We start from the raw sequence: 17,075 nt of genomic DNA, 5'->3' as shown, positions 1-17,075 counted from the left end.
AAATGAAAGTTAATGACTACTTGCCAGATAATATTGAAGTTTCTTTATTCATGCTGGTTCAAATATTCATCTAAAATTAACTTGACATTTGGATGGAAACAGTTTTCATGTGAGATTATTCATGTTTCTTTTTTCTTTTCTTTTCTGCTTCTCTTTTTCTTGTCTCTCCTTACCTTGGTTCCCATCACCATTTGCTCCCCTGTAAAATTCTGTCTCTCTTACTTCCGCATTTCCTCTACTCTACCTCCTTCTCCCTCCGTATCTTTCGGCCTCTCGTGGATCTCCCGCTTTTCTGTTTCGCATTCTCGTCCACCCCTTTCCTCTTCCTCCTCCACCTCCTCCTCCTCCTCTGTCCTTTCCTGACTCTCTGTCTCTCTCTCAGATCACAGTGAATGTGGCTCAGGGGCGAGTGCAGAGCCCCTCCTCACAGCCTCGCTATAAAAGCTATGCCTACACCCAGGCTGCATATGTCAAGTCGCCCGAGCAAAAGAGGAGGCGTTTTACTCATCAGGTCCGTGTCTTGCAATGCTAACACCCTACGCCAAATGCCCCTTCTGTCTTGTGCATGTTTTGGCTGAACACCTCTGCCCTTGTTTGTCTCTGTCGTTGGCAAAAAAAATGCCCATCATGACAACGCTTGATTTTGGAAACATGGTCAACAAACTTGCTTTTTCCAATGTGTTCAAGTAAAATTACATTTTGATGCTAATCAGTGTGGTGTACCTTTTGTGAAAAGCTAGAATTTTGTTAACAAGGTGGACATTTTTTGCAGCAAACTCGTTTGCACTTTGAGTGTCAGTGTAATTCATGCTTTAAAATGTTGTTCAGTGTTTTTTTTTTCCTAATTATTTCTGGTGTTGATATAAAAGACATTTTAAGAATGTTAGAGAAGGCAAATGTGATAATAACCGTGCATTTTTCTTCACTTTTAACCAGTAAAGGTACAGGTTAAACAATTTTGTGGCCATAGAGGCCATCGTAGGGGAATATTATGAAACTAAAATCGTACAGCTTCCCATTGTTAATGATGGTAAATTTGATAGGAACCTTGACGTCTCCACAATACCCACAAATTAGCCCATTGTATCTGTCTTTTTTAATCCATATATTATAGCTACAATCAGTTGAGAGTTTGATTACAACTCGGGGAGAGATGGATTTATTGTTTTCAAACCCACATGAGTAGCGTTGTGCTCTGAAGTGATTTCATCTTGCGGCAGACTTCTGTATTCCCACTTCTTCATTCGGTTTTCAATACAGCCCAAAAACACAGTTTCCCCAATTGGAAAAGGAGTGTGCGAAATGTAGGAAACCCTATAAACGGGCTCTAGAAACCAGGGCTCGCCAATCACAGGGCTATATTCGAGCACCCCAGCAGTCTTCTGGAACAAGTGGCAGCAGTCTACTTGAACAAGTGGCAGAACATCTCCAAAAAAGCTAACAAGTGCAGTTGCCCATAACGTGGCTTGTTTTTTGGGGGTATAACATGATTTAGATGGGCAAGAACCTTCCCAGACACACAAACATGAATACTCTCAGTCTAACTACGCAAAAAAAGTATGTCAAACTATTCCCTTTAAGTCAAAGTTGCTCTTTCCGCACTGTCTGCAATCATAACTCAGAGTTGCGCTGCGCATCGTTGCCTCTTCAAATGCCAACTCATGTGTCTCTTATCTGAGATGTACTGTACACCAGATATTGTACTTTCTTTTTTGATATCCCCTCTGTAATCCAGAGCATGACTGACTTCTAAATGTTCAGTTTCAAAGCCGCCACCGTGCTGCGTATCTAAATGTGGCCCGCGATTCACTCCGTCTTGGACATATTCGCAAACCGTGTCAAATATTAACTCGGGGTAGCGGCGCGGCGCTTGACTTAACTTGCCTCGCACGTTAAAAGGTGTCACGAGAAGAAAGGATCGTTTGTCGGATGAGCTTCATTCAAGCACTCCCACTGTGCTTTGAAATCGAGCATTTGGAGAAGCCCCTGAAACTGGTTGCACTTGCACCGTAATCAGCTTCCCTGAGTCATTCACGAATGAGTGCTTCCATGTACAAATTGGTCATTTTGGACTAATAAAGACCTTAATGTCTAGCATATATTCTCTATTTGATTATGGTGGAAGCTGTAAACATGCCTTCACCACCAGATACAGCCCAACACATTTGTAATACCAAACAGCCAGAAAGCGACAGCAGTGCTGACTGAGACTGAACGCTTATCAGCGCCGACGATGGGGCCTTGTGTATCTTCTCAGGACCTTATTACCGAAGGGAAGAATGGAGTGAGAGGAGTGGCGCGGAAGCGAGATAAAAAAGAGAGTTGTTAGTAGATCAGTAGTGGGCACACAAAGATATGTGGAGGGAGGAGAACAAGAAGAGGGAGAGAGGAAAGGGGGTAGTTGTTAAGGTTGGACAAAGGCCGAGAGCTGCTTGTCGTCACCAGTAAAGGCAAACACTAACAGGTCTCTCCATATTTTCCCTCAATCTTCTATGTTTCCCACCTTTCTTTTTTGCCTGCTATTCATTTTTCTGCCACCCCTTTTCCCCCACTTGTAACATACTGTTTCCTTCTCCCCTCCCCCCCCCCACTTCTTCTTAACCTTCCTCCCCTCTGTTCCTTCCTCATATCCCCCTCCATTATCGTCCTCCATCTCTGCCTGTTATCTCCCACCTGTCCCTTCTTTCGCTTTAGTTCCTGAGTCTTGGCCAGGAGGAGCTGCAGCGAGCTCTGAGCCCTCTGCCGCCCGGCTCCACCAGTCTGGAGAGCTATCAGGCTGCGCTGGAAGAGGTACGCCACTGTGACGATACATAACTCTTGGATTCCCCGCCTCATGTTTTATGTACGGCGACAAATCTCATGTGTGTCTTTGTCTCTGTCTGCCATAGAGCTTTAGCGTCGTCCAAACATCTCTTACGTTTGGACTCGGCTCCAGGCGCGCCGTCCATTAGTTACACCTGCCTTGGCTCCATATCAGCTGATGTTACGCTAAGGATGTAGCTGGACAGAATAGTTATTGAGTTTGCTCGTATTTCATTTATTGAGGCTGGAGTTTCAAACCATTTATCCATTAAATGAAGCTTTCAAGTTCAGTGATTCACCCACAAATTTGAGCAATCTCAGCTATTTATTCATTTAACCTTTCACTTAATTGTTTACTCGTTACTTTATGGTAGGGCTGTTGAAAATAAACTCCTTTTTAATTGGTATATGGTTACGTTCTGTTATTATGATGTCACCCCAAACAGTAGTTTGGGAAACAATAAAGTGGCCAAAGCAGCAGCAATGCTGTGGAAAGCAAGAAGATTCCAAAGTGCAGTTGTAATGAATACTTTTGCCCTGATACACCCGAAATTGACAAAAGTCCCAAAAGAAGCAGAAGATTAATCGCGATTAAGAGATTAAGATTAATGTAGTAACAACCCTACTTTTAAATTAAAACCTTTTTTTTTCAGTTGTGGTGTAAAAATATCACTGAACTAAATCCTCCATTAAAAACAGTCCTCTGTAACATCTTCCGTAGGAAGCAATGGTCTTGGAGCTGAGAGCTGCAGATATGATTTTATTATTTTTATTATTTTTTGGTCTATTTAGTGAGACTTGCTGACAGAGATTATCAAGTCACCCCCACTGTCTGAGCGGGTTTGGTTAATTAAACTCCTGACTTGTAAAGGTGCTGACGTGGCTGCTGTCGGCTGAAGACGGACTCCATTCCCAGCCTCCAATCTCCAGCCATGTGGAGGAGGTGAAGGAGCAGTTCCACACTCACGAGGTAAGAGTAACAGCCGTTCTATTCTTTGGCACTTTTACATACGTTCTATACCAGAGTTTTCATTACTTTAATTCTGATTGGATTATAGATTTTACTCAATTACTTATACACTGCAAATAAAGCACTTCCTTATATAATATGGCTCCACCAATTTTTAATACGATTTACAACTAAATGGCTCACATTGCTTATACGACTATCCAATTGCATTTTCCCTCTATATTGGTTGAATGAAGCTCTAATCTTTTGCTATTTTGGATACTATACATTTTGCAGGTGGATAGTCTTGTACTTTATAGTGCATTTATACCTATTGGTCCCCCAAAGCACTTGCCAGTCACAATGACACATCTGCTCATTTGTTCACACGTCAGTGCCAATGTTTTGCTCAAGGATACTTCCCTATGCGCCGGGGATTGAATTCACTCTACTTTTGAAGCCGAAGCCGGCATACAGGCACACTTTGTTAATCCAGCATCATGAATGAAATGATGAAATCATTTAACCGAATGAATACCAAATCCAAGCTGTGCTTTAAAAAATAATCATTTTCTTTCAGGGCTAATCTTGCACAAGACAACAGAGGTGAAAGCGATAGCTGCCATAAGTCCGTAACGGCAGAGCACTTCCAATAACGAGAAAAACTGTGTTGTTGGAGAAAGAATAAGTCTCTCTTCACCTCACTGCCGGCTTAAAAAGTCTACAGTAATGAGTGTGAAGTGGCACATCACCCCCCCAAAAAAAACAATCTGTTGTTTGTCAGGGAAAGCCGAACAAAGCTGACATCTGAAAAGGGCAGCAAGCCACAGCAAGGATAAACTTCCCTGATACTCACTTGTAATTCATTTTGAGTTCATCTGTCCATTTCACAGCTCTCCGTCCACTCACGGGGGCCTGCTTTAAACTTTTACTGGAAGTGTTAACTCTGACGGATGGCTCCTTCCAGGAACGCTGGCTAACTATTGACTTCTGTAGTCTCAAAATGAAATTAACCCGGAGCATTTTGCTGCGCGAGGCACTAAAGGGATCGTATTAGAGTTAAGTGCTCAAAAGAAAATAGATTAATCGCAAAGGTGGAAGGTGGAAGTATATTTTAAGAGTTAAAGTGAGTGGAGAAGGGTCATTCAGCGAGATTAGCGGTGTAAGGCACTCCCCCTCATCCATCCTCCCGAACGAATGGAAACTGTGAATGTGTGTGTCAGATGTTTCCATCTCTTCATCAGGGCTACATGGTGGAGCTGACCACCCACCAGGGCAGTGTGGGGCGGGTCCTCCGGGCTGGCGCTGCCCTGCTGGGGGAGGGAAACCTGAGCGACGAGGAGGATTCGGAAGTCAGGGAGCAGATGAACCTCCTGAACTCCCGGTGGGAGCACCTAAGGGTGGCTAGCATGGAGAGACAGAGCCGGTACATGATTTTTTTCTTCTTCTAGTGACTGTAGTAGTAACTACTGATTGAAGTTACAGCAGAACAGAGGTGTTAGAGGGTTTTGTGATGTAGGACTATGCAAGGTAAATCAAGTCCCATACAAGTAAGAACCAATAAAAGGCACATTGCAATTCGACATGCTGTACTGATTCCCATCTCGCTGGTTATGTCATGGCCCTACGAGAGAGCTGAGCTGAGTCTTCGAAGCAAATAAGATTTGAGAGATTTGGTTGACAGCGTTGAATTCAGTACACATGTTCGGTAACGCAACACGACAAGCTAGCAGCTAGAAAGACACGTCGCGAATGTACTACATTTTATTGTCCAGTAGATGTCCTAATAGAGGCATACTTTTAACATGACAAGAAACAGGTGGACCACACAGACAGGATACAGGGACCGTTAGCTTTTCTAAATAAAATAACGTTTTTCACTATTTGCAACCACTTGCATAACAGCTAGCATTAAACTGTAACAGAAACCAACAAGATCTGTAGAGTACACCTATTATTTATACATTTGTGATTGTCCTTCTCTGATAAGTAGATGATGTCTACCATGATTTGACATTTTGAACTGATGTCTGAAGTGATAATATGGAACCTACCTACCTTTCTTTCAAACAAAGTGTTGTACAGTTACAACGGCGCTATAATCGGAGGGAGCCTGATCGCTCTCTATGGCCGGATCCAAGCTTAAAAATCTCTTTTTTTTTTACACAACGAATGAAGATCTCTCAACTAACATCCAGGTTGACGAAGAACGACGGCCTTTCTAATTATGGCAAATCCAATGATAACTGACACCGAGCCAAATTCAATTAACCGTCCCGTTATCTCCTCTGATTATCTTGTTGATTCAAGCACAGTGCTGTGCAGGCATGGCCCGGACTGCCAAACACTGCACGGGCGAGATAGCAAGCGTCTGTTATAATGGAGCGGCGAGCACGAGGGCAGGGTAGACGGGTTTTAGATGTTCCACCAATTAAATTAGCGGTGATGATTGCCTGGTGGGTTTAACCAAGCCCTCATTGGCCGCACCGAACTGTTTTGGATAACAGTTCACCGTTCGGTTTTAACACATCAGCGACGGCTCACGAAGTTGTCGTTTTCCGCCCAGGCTCCACGAGGTCCTCATGGACCTGCAGCACCAGCAGCTGCAGCAGCTCACCGAGTGGTTGGACGTGACAGAGGCCCGCATCAAGAGGATGGGGGCTCAGCCGCTGGGTCCCGACCTGGAGGACGTCAAGCACCAAGTGGAGGAGCACAAGGTGAGCCGGCGAGACGCACGGACACATTCATCTTTAATATGCGGAATGAACGCGTTTAGGATGCGTGCTAACTGTCATTTTCTTTTGCCGGATGAGCGGCTCTCAAGGAAGCTGCAGGCCGCAATCAACCTTTTCCACACGGGCAAACTTTAAACAGGCACTAGTTAAAATTTGAAGATGGAGCAAAAAAAAAAAAAAATAAAAAAAATAACAAAGCTGTCATTTGTAGGTGATTATTTACACTGCAAGGCTCAGCTGGAGAAAAACTACCTGAAAGAAAATGTCAGCACAAGCACTTGGAGTAAAGTGTGTTTGAACAGTGGAAAGTATTGTGAAGAGAAGAAGAAGTATTTAAATACAAGTATTTAAGTGTTGGTTTATACATCAATTTTTTAGCATTATGACATTGCTTAAATGGAACTGTATAAGAAAATTGCCTATTATGCATGCTTATGGTGGGGTAAATAAGAGATTAAAAGGAAGGGCGTGCTAATGGCAGCGCTAATGGAGCACATATTTTCTGAAACACTGCGCAAGTTACAGACTCCATGAATGATGACAGATATTGTCTGCTCCCCAAATAAAACAAATGTGGTGCTGCAGCTCTTGCAGGAGGACCTGGAGCTGGAGCAGGTGAGGGTGAACTCCCTGACCCACATGGTGGTGGTGGTGGATGAGAACAGCGGAGACAGCGCCACCGCCGCCTTGGAGAGCAAACTTCAGGCAAGTGCACACTCTCGGATCCCCAGAACACTCTTCTTTTCTCCCTCGTTGTCCCACCCTTACCCTCTCAGTGGAGGGTGGGCTCGGGTTGGCTGAATCCGTTGTTTCCAGGGAAAAACAGATTACACAGGAGATAGTTTCATCTTAGGCGCTGTGCGGTAATTAGATGTTGCCGGCACGACGCGCTCTTCGCTGTCTGTGTGTTTGCCGGAGCCTTTTCTGCTGAATTTGTTTATACGTTATCCTCACACACACATGCTCCAGCCAGGAGCCAGTCTTTGCTGCCTGTCTGTGTTGTTAATTCTCCATGCTTGTCTAAGCCTCTGATGTATGGGCCTTAGTTTTCCTTGTTAACTTCCATACACTGCAAAGAGAAAAAAAAGCAGGCATCTATTAAAACTCCAGCTGCCAGATTCCGCTGCCGCCTAATACACTAGCTTTAATTGCAGCATGCTGCATTGCGTGCAAGCACTAGCACATTGTTTACTCACTTGAACTCACTTGTTCAAATGTATCTTACTCTTAAATTGATCGGGGCAAGTTATCGGCCCAGGTCAGAGCTTGTATTTGGTGATCCGGTTGCAAGTGGGCAGCGTAAATTATGAGTGTGAACACGCCCAAGACGCATTAAGGATGTATTTACATAATTTCCGAACATTTGGAGGTGGTCTGGGTAGTCTTTCACACAAAGTGATACCTGAGAAAGAAAATGGACCATAAGTAATGTCAGATTCCGGCTGGGTACGGATGTGGAGGCACGTTTTGAGACTTGGTGCGACCACAGATAATTAAAGCTGACCACCTGCGATAGGATTACCAAGGTTCAATATTATTGCAAGGTCCAAATGGGTTGTAGATCTAAGGCATTAAGGTTTACTCTTCAGAGGCTCAGACCCTATGTGGCCGCAAAGTCTGCACAGGGAGGAGGTTGAGGTGGATGGACGGGTCAACATAATAGCGTGGGAGATGACTGTACTTGCTTTGGTGTTTCAAACTGCAAGGTTCCATGAACATACTTGTGTTTTTATTAGTAAGTTAGTTATTAGTGGAACCATGCAGTTAACAATTGACAATGACCACTAGTGGGTGCTGTCATTATGACTAACGCAGTGGATCTGGATGGTGGTTTGGGTGGATGGATGAGTCATGATAAAAACATGGGGGAAGACTGTTATTTTGGTGTTTTAGTGATAGACAACTTCTGTTTACCATAACCATTACATAACCATAATTGTATTTTTTATTATTGGAACCATGTAGTTAACGTAGATAAACTTTGTTAACCTGCGCATGTATTAGAGCATAGAGAAAAAGTATGCTTTTGTTGTGAGTGTTGTATTAAACTTTTGAAGTACGGCTGTTGTGAACGTTTAGGGTTGCTCGCTAATGGCTCCAAAACCCAATATTTTTTATGTAGGAGTGACAGTGACCACTAGTGGCACTAGTGATCTGGTTGGAGGTTGGGGTGGATGGATGGGTCATGATAAAAACATGGGAGAAGACTGTTTCTATGGTGTTTTAGTGACAATTTCTTTTCACCATGACCATTCCGTTCCAACTATGATTGTGTTTTTATTACTGTTACCTTGTGACTACCAAATCTAAATTTCGTCAAAGTGGGCGCTTTTTAGGGCGAAAAGAAAAGAAAAGAAAAGAAAAAAACATGTGTTTTGAGTGTTGCATGATGAGTTTCAAGTACATCTGTTGTGAATATTAATGTTCGCTTGTTCATGGCTCTGATTCCCAATACTTTTATGTAGGAGTGATAGTGACCGCTAGTGGCTACGGGAATTATTACTAAAGCAAAGGATTTGGGTGGAGGTTGGGGTGGATGGATGGGTCAAAAAACAGATAAACAAAAAAAACTTGGGAGATGACTTGGTTTTTCACACTGCTAGACAATATCTTTTCACCACGACCATAACTAAACATAATTGTATGGTTGTTGTTGTGACTATGCAATTAACAGATCATATCTTGCTGAATTAGACATCAGATGGGATGGACGATTCAGGCACGTAGAGCTTGTTGATACAATGCTGAAATTCGGATTACATTTGAGACTGTATCCTGCCTCGGCATCCATGTTCATGATAATCCATACAAGGAAAATAGCTCAGGGACCACATTTCAACAGCAATGCCCAACTCCAGCTCGGGCTGCAGATGAAGACTGTACCCAGCCATCTGGACTGGATATTATAAGAGCTGCAGTGGAGAAAATAGGAAAGTCATGGTGATTTTATCTTGGGAAGCTCAATCTGTTCCTCTTTGGAGGAAGGTGTGAGGGCGCATGCTGCAGCAGATTTGGACAAAGCCGGCGACATACACAAACAGGAAATGAACAAATGTAGATGATTGGATGTGAGAGAAGCTGTCCTAAGGGAGAAGGGGTTTAGGGGTCTCGGGATAAAAGTAAGCTCCTCTGCAGTGAATGCAGATTAGATGAAAGTTTAGTCTTTCCCTGAACTTTAGTCATGAATCTTATTCATAAAAAAGTCATTTGCACAAAAATATTAATATATTAAGTAAAGTATTAAGTATAGTGAATTATTCACAGTGTCATATTAAGGAAATGTGGAAGACACTGGTTGTGTGTGCATATATAGTATAATCACATTTAATGCCATTATAAATTTAATGCAGGTTTTTAGTTGGCTTTTTTTTAACAACTAAAGGTTCAGTTGGAGGTTTCCTGTAGTGCAGTTTATTGCTGAATGCAAGAAAAGAGAGATAAATAAATGAGAAGGGACTTTGAGTGCCGGAATGTAAAAATGCAAAAAGAAGGTGCCTTCCCTGGTTTCCCCCTGCTGTTGAACTGTCACTTGATTAATTACAGCCCATTCATCTTAAGATTAACCTGCTGGGCCTCTCTCCCTGCGTCTGTCTCTGCCCTCTTGCTCGTCTCTCACTTTTGTTTTTTTTCTCCCCCCCCTTGTCATTTTCTTTCCATTTCCTGTCCTCGCTCACTAACCGCCCTCTTCCACCTTTACCACCCTCTCCCTCCTCTTTGTCTCCCTGTCACTCTAATAACTTTGTTCAGTGTCTCTCTCATTTTACTCAGCAAGCAGCTCGTTACCAATATGCTGATACAATGCAGTCAAGAAAAATGAACCTTTGCAGCTCACATCCTGTCTTTGTGCATGTGCGTCTGTCCCCTGCTACCACATTTGGAGGTTGGGTTGTGCTGTCCTCAAGCTTAGGTCTCCTCAACCAGAGGTATTTTGAGGCTATTCCTACTACTGCATTACTCTAGACATAGACTGCATGTGAAACACACACTGGGTCCAAACTTTTGACTGGTAGTGTAGATCTCGGATGTTGTTCTTGGAATCTGCTTGAGCCAGTTAGGTCAAAGACCTAACTGTGCTGACGCCTCGGGGACAACGTTCACATTCACCCTGCATATCTCATATAGTTCTTCTTATCAGTACTTGATATTACTCGTCAAGCACCTTCTTCCATATGTTGCTGTCCGGTTGGTCAGCCATCACCAGCTTCTCAGTCTGTTTCTGGAAGTCTTACAGGATCTTGGCTCAGTCATTCTCTACTACCTTTCAAAGGGTTTCCCATTTTGACCATGGGACTCCCAATCCATGCTAGCAATTGGTTTATGATTATGGTTATGGTTATGGTTGGTCATGTCTTGCCTACTAACATCTTACCTTCTGATATGTGGCAGGAGCAGAGCCAGTATTGGACCTTGGCCAAGGTCCTCAGTACTACTTACCATCTGCCTACCTCAATGCTAATAACGTTGAGTGGGAGTTTTTCCTTGCCACCGTCGCCCTCATGCTTTCTCTGGTGGTTTCAGGCCAGGGTTCAGATCGGATTTTGTAAAGTGTCTTGAGATTATTTGTATTGGTATTGATGGCATATAAATACTGAAATGAATTGAGTGCAAAAAACACGAACCACACTGGCTCAGATGTCAGATCACCAGGGTAAGCAAGGTATTGGGAAACAAGGGCAACCTGATAGACGATGATAGAAGGATGAGAACAAACTAAACTATATATATATATATGTGTGTGTGTGTTATAGATCCCTTCACGGTCTACATCACTGTGACGTTGCGATGCTAACTGGAGGCAGAACAGAGGGAAGCCTGAGGCAAACACTTTCACTTTCAACCATTGTATTTTTTGGTGCCAAAACTGAAAAATCCAAAACACTAAACTGGACGTTTTATCACATATCAGCCACTGCCAGTCGTACACAACTTTGGTTTGGCTTTGGTGATTAAAAGAAAGGATTGGACTGAGCAATCAACAATGGGCACACTTCATATCAGTTCAGATTAATGTCTAATGCATCATCAGTTTCAGCTGGGTAAACATTATGGGTTAGACTAAATCGTGACTAAAATTATGTAAGTTAATCATTATTTAGGAGACTTTTGTTACAAGCTAATGCTAATGCTAACCGTGAGCTAACACAACATTAGTTGTATGTTTCAGGGGTGTCCAAGCAGAAGTTGCATTTACCATGTTACCCTCCACAGTGGTTCCACTTACTTCTTGTAATATCTTTGTAGTAGAGGCTTCACTTGATAAAGACAGACCAGACTTCATCCCCTCTGTGTCCTTTGGTCAAATCGTCCATCCAGTGAGTGAGAGTGTAGGGGTCGGTGAATATAGTCCCCTCAGTCAGAGTCAACTTATTAAACTAACTCTCAAGGTCTCTGATAGTAAGTGTATTAGTATATTCTCTAAGATATGCATTTTCCTCATCCATTCTTCCCAAAACAGTCCATTGAAATATGCTAACCCCCGTTTACATGCTGAGGTGTTTCAGATGTTTTGCATCCAGTTAAGCCCCGCCCCTCAAAAAACATCACATTGTTTACAAACCGTGAAGGGGTCTATAGTATATATTGCATACTGTATACTGCATATTGAGGGACAGGCAAAGTGAGTGGCAGACATGGCAGATAATATAATTCGCTGTTGCTTTATTACAGTCAGACAGTGTCCGGTATTCACTATTCATGCTCTTCCACAATTGGCGCCGTCCCTCAGAGAGAGGGCAAGGCTCAAGAATCAAACTGCATCTCTGCTCGCTGAAAAGTTAAAATGTGAATAAATTAGCCTTTGAGGCAAAGCAATGAAACTTTTCATTCTCTTGTGCTAATAGAGACAGACATTAATGGTGTTACATTTCAGTACATGGTATACTGTGTGTACTCTGTGCAGGTGCTTGGCGATCGCTGGGCAGCCATTTGCAGGTGGACAGAAGACCGTTGGATTCTGCTTCAGGAGATCCTCCTGAAATGGCAGCACTTCACTAACGAACAGGTAGGAGCGCATGAGTGTTTGGGTGCTAATTGAGGCAGGAATAAAAATTGGATCAACCAATTAATGCATCAGATTGCAGCACAGATGGTGAGGAAGCTCTTGACTGTGCACTTTTAGAAGTTTCTGGATTGCAGGCTGGACTTCTTTGGTCTCCTCATGACTTATAGCCATTGTTGGGGTCAGTGTTTTCATTGCATTTCATGTCAGCTCACGAGGTTGCTTGGGTGGATGGCTTGGAAAATGTTGCCTAGCAACAATGGAGGCTTAGGCTTCGCCCACACTCTGCCAGAGGGTCCCTGAGGACACTGCTTGGGAAGTATAACAAAAACACAGAACAAGGGAAGACCCTAAAATATTCTAAAAAATGAGGAACGCTCGTCAGAAAAACTTCGAGCTCCACACTGCACTTTCCCGACTCCCTCAGCCGACTTTGATGCAGATTAGAGGAAAGGGTTGTGCAGAAATGCCAAGGAGATACACAAAGAGGAAGATACAAAGGGAGATATATTGCTTCAAATATTAGTGAGATTAGCGAGATGTTGAATTGGACCTGACTTAGGCATGTGATCGGAAAGATAAACTCGAAGTGTTCGGCACTGGCTTTTCCAGACGCGTAGTATTCATTAAGTTTTTACAGTGCAAACAAAAACTCAATCAGAAGTTCTACTGTTGCTAGTTAAGTGGATCACCAGTCACAACTCATTAACACGTCCTCATCTAGTATGTGCGTGCGAGCATGTGTGATAATGGCATGGTGTCATCTTTCTGATTATGAAGTAGTGATAGGGTTTGTGGTGTAGGTTGTCAAGTCTGGACACTTTAAACAGCTTCAGTTACAACTGAGGCTTGATGGAAGATAACAGTTTTGTTTTTCTCATTCTAGTGGTTTAGTTGATAATAATACAGTCAGAGTTGATCAGTGTTTATAATGGAAGAAGGCCCAACAAGCACAGGTCTGCTTAGCAAAAGCCAGGGATTGTCAGTGTTTTTCAGACATTATTATCATTATCATTTTGCATTCAATATTAAGGTATTGAATATCTGACATAAACATACCTAACTTGTACATTACTGCATTACTGCCTGCTGCGCACAGGAGGCTTAGATTGACAGGTCTGGGCTATTTTGGCATGAAAGAGTAATGTGTTGATGTCTTTATCGCTGACTGAGTGAAGTGTTAACTGAAAGATAATGTCTTGTGGATGAGAATTATATATGTGTGTGTGTGTTTGTGTGTGTGTATATATATATATATATATATATACATGTATAAAAAATGTTAAATCAACCAAACATTTTGCGACCCCCTGCAGTGCCTCCATAGACCCCCCCAGGCGTCCCGGACCTCCTGTTAAATACCTATGATTTTTACGCCAAAAAATCTTTAGTTAATATTTAATATGAATCCGACTTCAAATCTAAAGGTTTTAGATGAAAAACAACTTTGTCAGAGTTAGAGCTTGTTCTTTCAAACATCTCATCCTATCCTTGTCTTAACACAGGGTTCTCCAGTGTTGTTCAGGCCAAGGACCCCTATCTATGTGTTTTATACATTATAATATTATTTTAATTTTTCATTCAGTGCAACAGTAGGGCGGCGTCTCCATTTATCCCTTAACTAAAATATATTGTATTTATATTATTGTGTGTTTAAAGAACTTTAAATTTGTGGGGGAAAATTGACAAAATATATAAAAAATGTCTAATCAACCAAAGATTTTGCGACCCTGCTGCACTACCTCCGTGGACCCCCTGTTGGAGACCTATGGTAAAAAGAATTACCAGATGTAATTAATTGTTTAGTTGTCAGTGATGCGACACAGCACAGCAATTGTGTAGGCCCACAGACGAAATACAGTGCAAAGTATTTTAAGTCATGATTGCTTTTGAATAAACTTTCTGTTCGAGCTGTCTACCCTTTAGCAAATTGAAACGAGTGGGCACGGTGTTCATATCTATTACATTCATCATGACCACAAGCAGCAAATTCATTGGCATCATTATTCGTCTCTTGAATTGCTGTGCTTCCTGAGTGCGTCTTTAGCGCTCCCTCCATCTGCTTCCTCAGGTTGCCCAATAGTGATGATTGATAAGGCAGCGCCCTAGCAACAATATTATTCGAGCCTTCCTGGAAATGAGAGAGTGAAAACGAGAGCTGTGATATTACCAGTCTTCAGAAGCTGAGGCAGTTTTGTACACTCCCTGCATCACCTTCCTTCATTCTCCATCCAAACCCAAAACAAAACATGATGGAAGCCGTGTCACCGGCTCTGAGGAATCCTCTAGAGGCTCGGAAATCACCCACAGAAACATTTATTGAACGATGACATGATAGATTTTGCCACCCCAATTCTGAATGTGTCCCTCTCAGCAGGGTGCTTTTATGCAATTCACTTTAGTTCTCCACGCGTCCTTGTCTGTGACTTTTTCAGAGAAGATGGCCTGTCTCAAACATATTTACAGATAAGTGATTTATCTCTTGAGATTGCTGCTGTGTGTCCTTGGGGTCGAAACGCAGACATGGCAATGAGCATTGTTTCTGGCTTGGCGCGAAGACATGCACGTTTGGGAGAGATGTGACCTAAGTAACCTTTTATCCAAAGTAAGCAACTGCATCTGAATGAACCCAACATATGGATAGGAGGAAGGAAAAATGCCCCACAAGAAGAGTAGTAGTTGATCACAATCAATCCCACAGGGCATGGATGTGCATATTTTGTCGCTATCGACCACAAACTTCAACTTAATAGTGGTGCTAGAGACGAATCAGTGTGGACCAAGGTGGTGTAGCAGTCATCACAACAGAAATCTGCACAAATGCAACATGGAAAATGTGTTAAGAAATAAACATTGTATATATTGTTTTGGAATATTCATTTGATACTTCCTCCGTCCTTTATCGCTGTCTTTGAATTTGATATTTTTAGCCACAGCCCGTTGTGACAAGGGAAATTAAATAGGCCTAGATATCCGATTTGCCCGTGTTCTGTTATTAATATTTGAGGAAGCTGGAATCACAACATCAGATTAAATGCGATTAACAGATCAGCTGTAATTACAAGCCCCAAACTAGATTTTGCATTGCCACCCTTCTGGTTGTGGTAGCCCTTTGTTTATTGAGGAACATTTTGTTTCGCTAACATAGCCACTATTTAAAGTTACTTGGTTATGTGCCTTTGTGATGAATGTTGGCAAGAAAGAGTCCCCTCAACACTTTGAGACATATGGTTAGATGCGTCTGTGGCTGAACGTACTCCTGTGCTGCCTCCACTTAGTATGCTATAGAGAGGGGTGGCTTTCAGCTTTCACATTCTCTTTTCGGTTATTGCCTCCAGACTGTCCAAACTCTACTACAAAACACGCCCACCACATAACTCACATTACAAAGTGTTGGACCATTCTTAGTAGCCTTGTCCACACATTAAAAGTCATTAGTCTCCTTTCTGGAGGGCCTCAGTTGTGTCTCTAACCCTAGGAACTGTGAGGGACTTCTTGCTGCCCTGGAAGTCTACCACGAGTTTTCTTGTCGTCCCAAGCCGAAGGTGGTTGTTGTTGCATTATACTGTGAAGTTAGGTTGTAACCAGAGGTCTTAGATATGGAGGAGGAACGGAATTGGTAGCACTACAGCCTCTTAGAGTGTGACTGTGATGCTTGTCAGATGTCACCACATCTGACAAGCAGCTTTGCAGCCTGGCACTTGGTGGAATGTTAGCCAGGCAGTCTGGAAGTTGGGGAAGTTGATTCACAAAGTCTTTTCTTGGGGATGGGGCCTAGGTTGAATGTCTTCCAGATCTTAGATAACTTTTTTAACTTAAAGTCAAAAAGGTAGCTGCTTCCCCGCTCCCTTGAACACCTTTGGGTTGTGTGCTGGGTTGTTGTCAGGTCCTGTGGCCTTGTCGATTTCGGTCCTGATGAGCTGCTATCTCACGTAGCTGGTCGTTACGGTTGTGGTAGTTAATTTTTTTATGTGCTATTCCCATGTATCGTTTTCCTCATTTTCACTTTTTCCCCACACTTTCCTCATTGCCTCCTCGTTTTTTTTTCTCTCCTTGTTACCTTCTCTCACAGTGTCTATTTGACTCCTGGCTGACTCAGAAGGAGGAGCTTGTTCGCTCCATTAAGACATCCAATCTGAAAGACCAGGTTGAGATGGTGGCCTGTCTGCGTCGTCTTGCTGTGAGTCTCTAAACTAAACCCATTGTCCCTTTATGATTGAAACAAGAATAAGATATACACGGAAATGCTTTATTATAATGTTTCCAGATGATAGACATGCTACTAAGGATTATATCTGTTCCACCAGGCGGTAAAGGCAGACCTGGAGGTGAAGCGTCCCGCAATGGACAAGCTGTGTTCTATGAGCCAGGACCTGCTGTCCAGTGTTAAGAACAAAGATGTGGCCAGTAAACTAGAGGCCAGGCTGGACAGTTTTGCCCAGCGCTGGGACCGACTCATCCAGAGCCTGGAGATGAGCAGCTCGCAGGTAAGCTACACATTTTACGTATACCAAGCTGCCATGGACAATATCCGTGGCTGTGCATTAGCTATTGAGTGAAACCCTAGCTTAGCATTAGCTAACTAGCTTGG

General features: G+C 42.8%; 1 protein-coding gene across 11 annotated transcripts in view; it reads left to right on the top strand.

The window, feature by feature from the left end:
• Positions 1-17,075, top strand: part of dmd (dystrophin) — a 281,198-nt gene that overhangs the window by 134,178 nt on the left and 129,945 nt on the right. For 10 of the 11 annotated variants that reach the window (XM_047576965.1, XM_047576967.1, XM_047576964.1 and 7 more), the window contains exons 10-18: positions 383-511; positions 2,695-2,790; positions 3,674-3,772; positions 4,996-5,177; positions 6,318-6,468; positions 7,072-7,191; positions 12,386-12,487; positions 16,557-16,664; positions 16,792-16,971. In XM_047576965.1, the coding sequence (XP_047432921.1) occupies positions 383-511; positions 2,695-2,790; positions 3,674-3,772; positions 4,996-5,177; positions 6,318-6,468; positions 7,072-7,191; positions 12,386-12,487; positions 16,557-16,664; positions 16,792-16,971 (1,167 nt within the window). The remainder of the gene's footprint in view (positions 1-382; positions 512-2,694; positions 2,791-3,673; positions 3,773-4,995; positions 5,178-6,317; positions 6,469-7,071; positions 7,192-12,385; positions 12,488-16,556; positions 16,665-16,791; positions 16,972-17,075) is intronic. The other variant, XM_047576970.1, reaches the window with a different exon arrangement.

Source organism: Mugil cephalus, chromosome 23 (assembly GCF_022458985.1).
Source record: "Mugil cephalus isolate CIBA_MC_2020 chromosome 23, CIBA_Mcephalus_1.1, whole genome shotgun sequence".
Lineage (NCBI taxonomy): Eukaryota > Metazoa > Chordata > Actinopteri > Mugiliformes > Mugilidae > Mugil > Mugil cephalus.
Note: the sequence above shows the minus strand (reverse complement) of the source record. Positions and strands in the feature narration are given on the sequence as shown.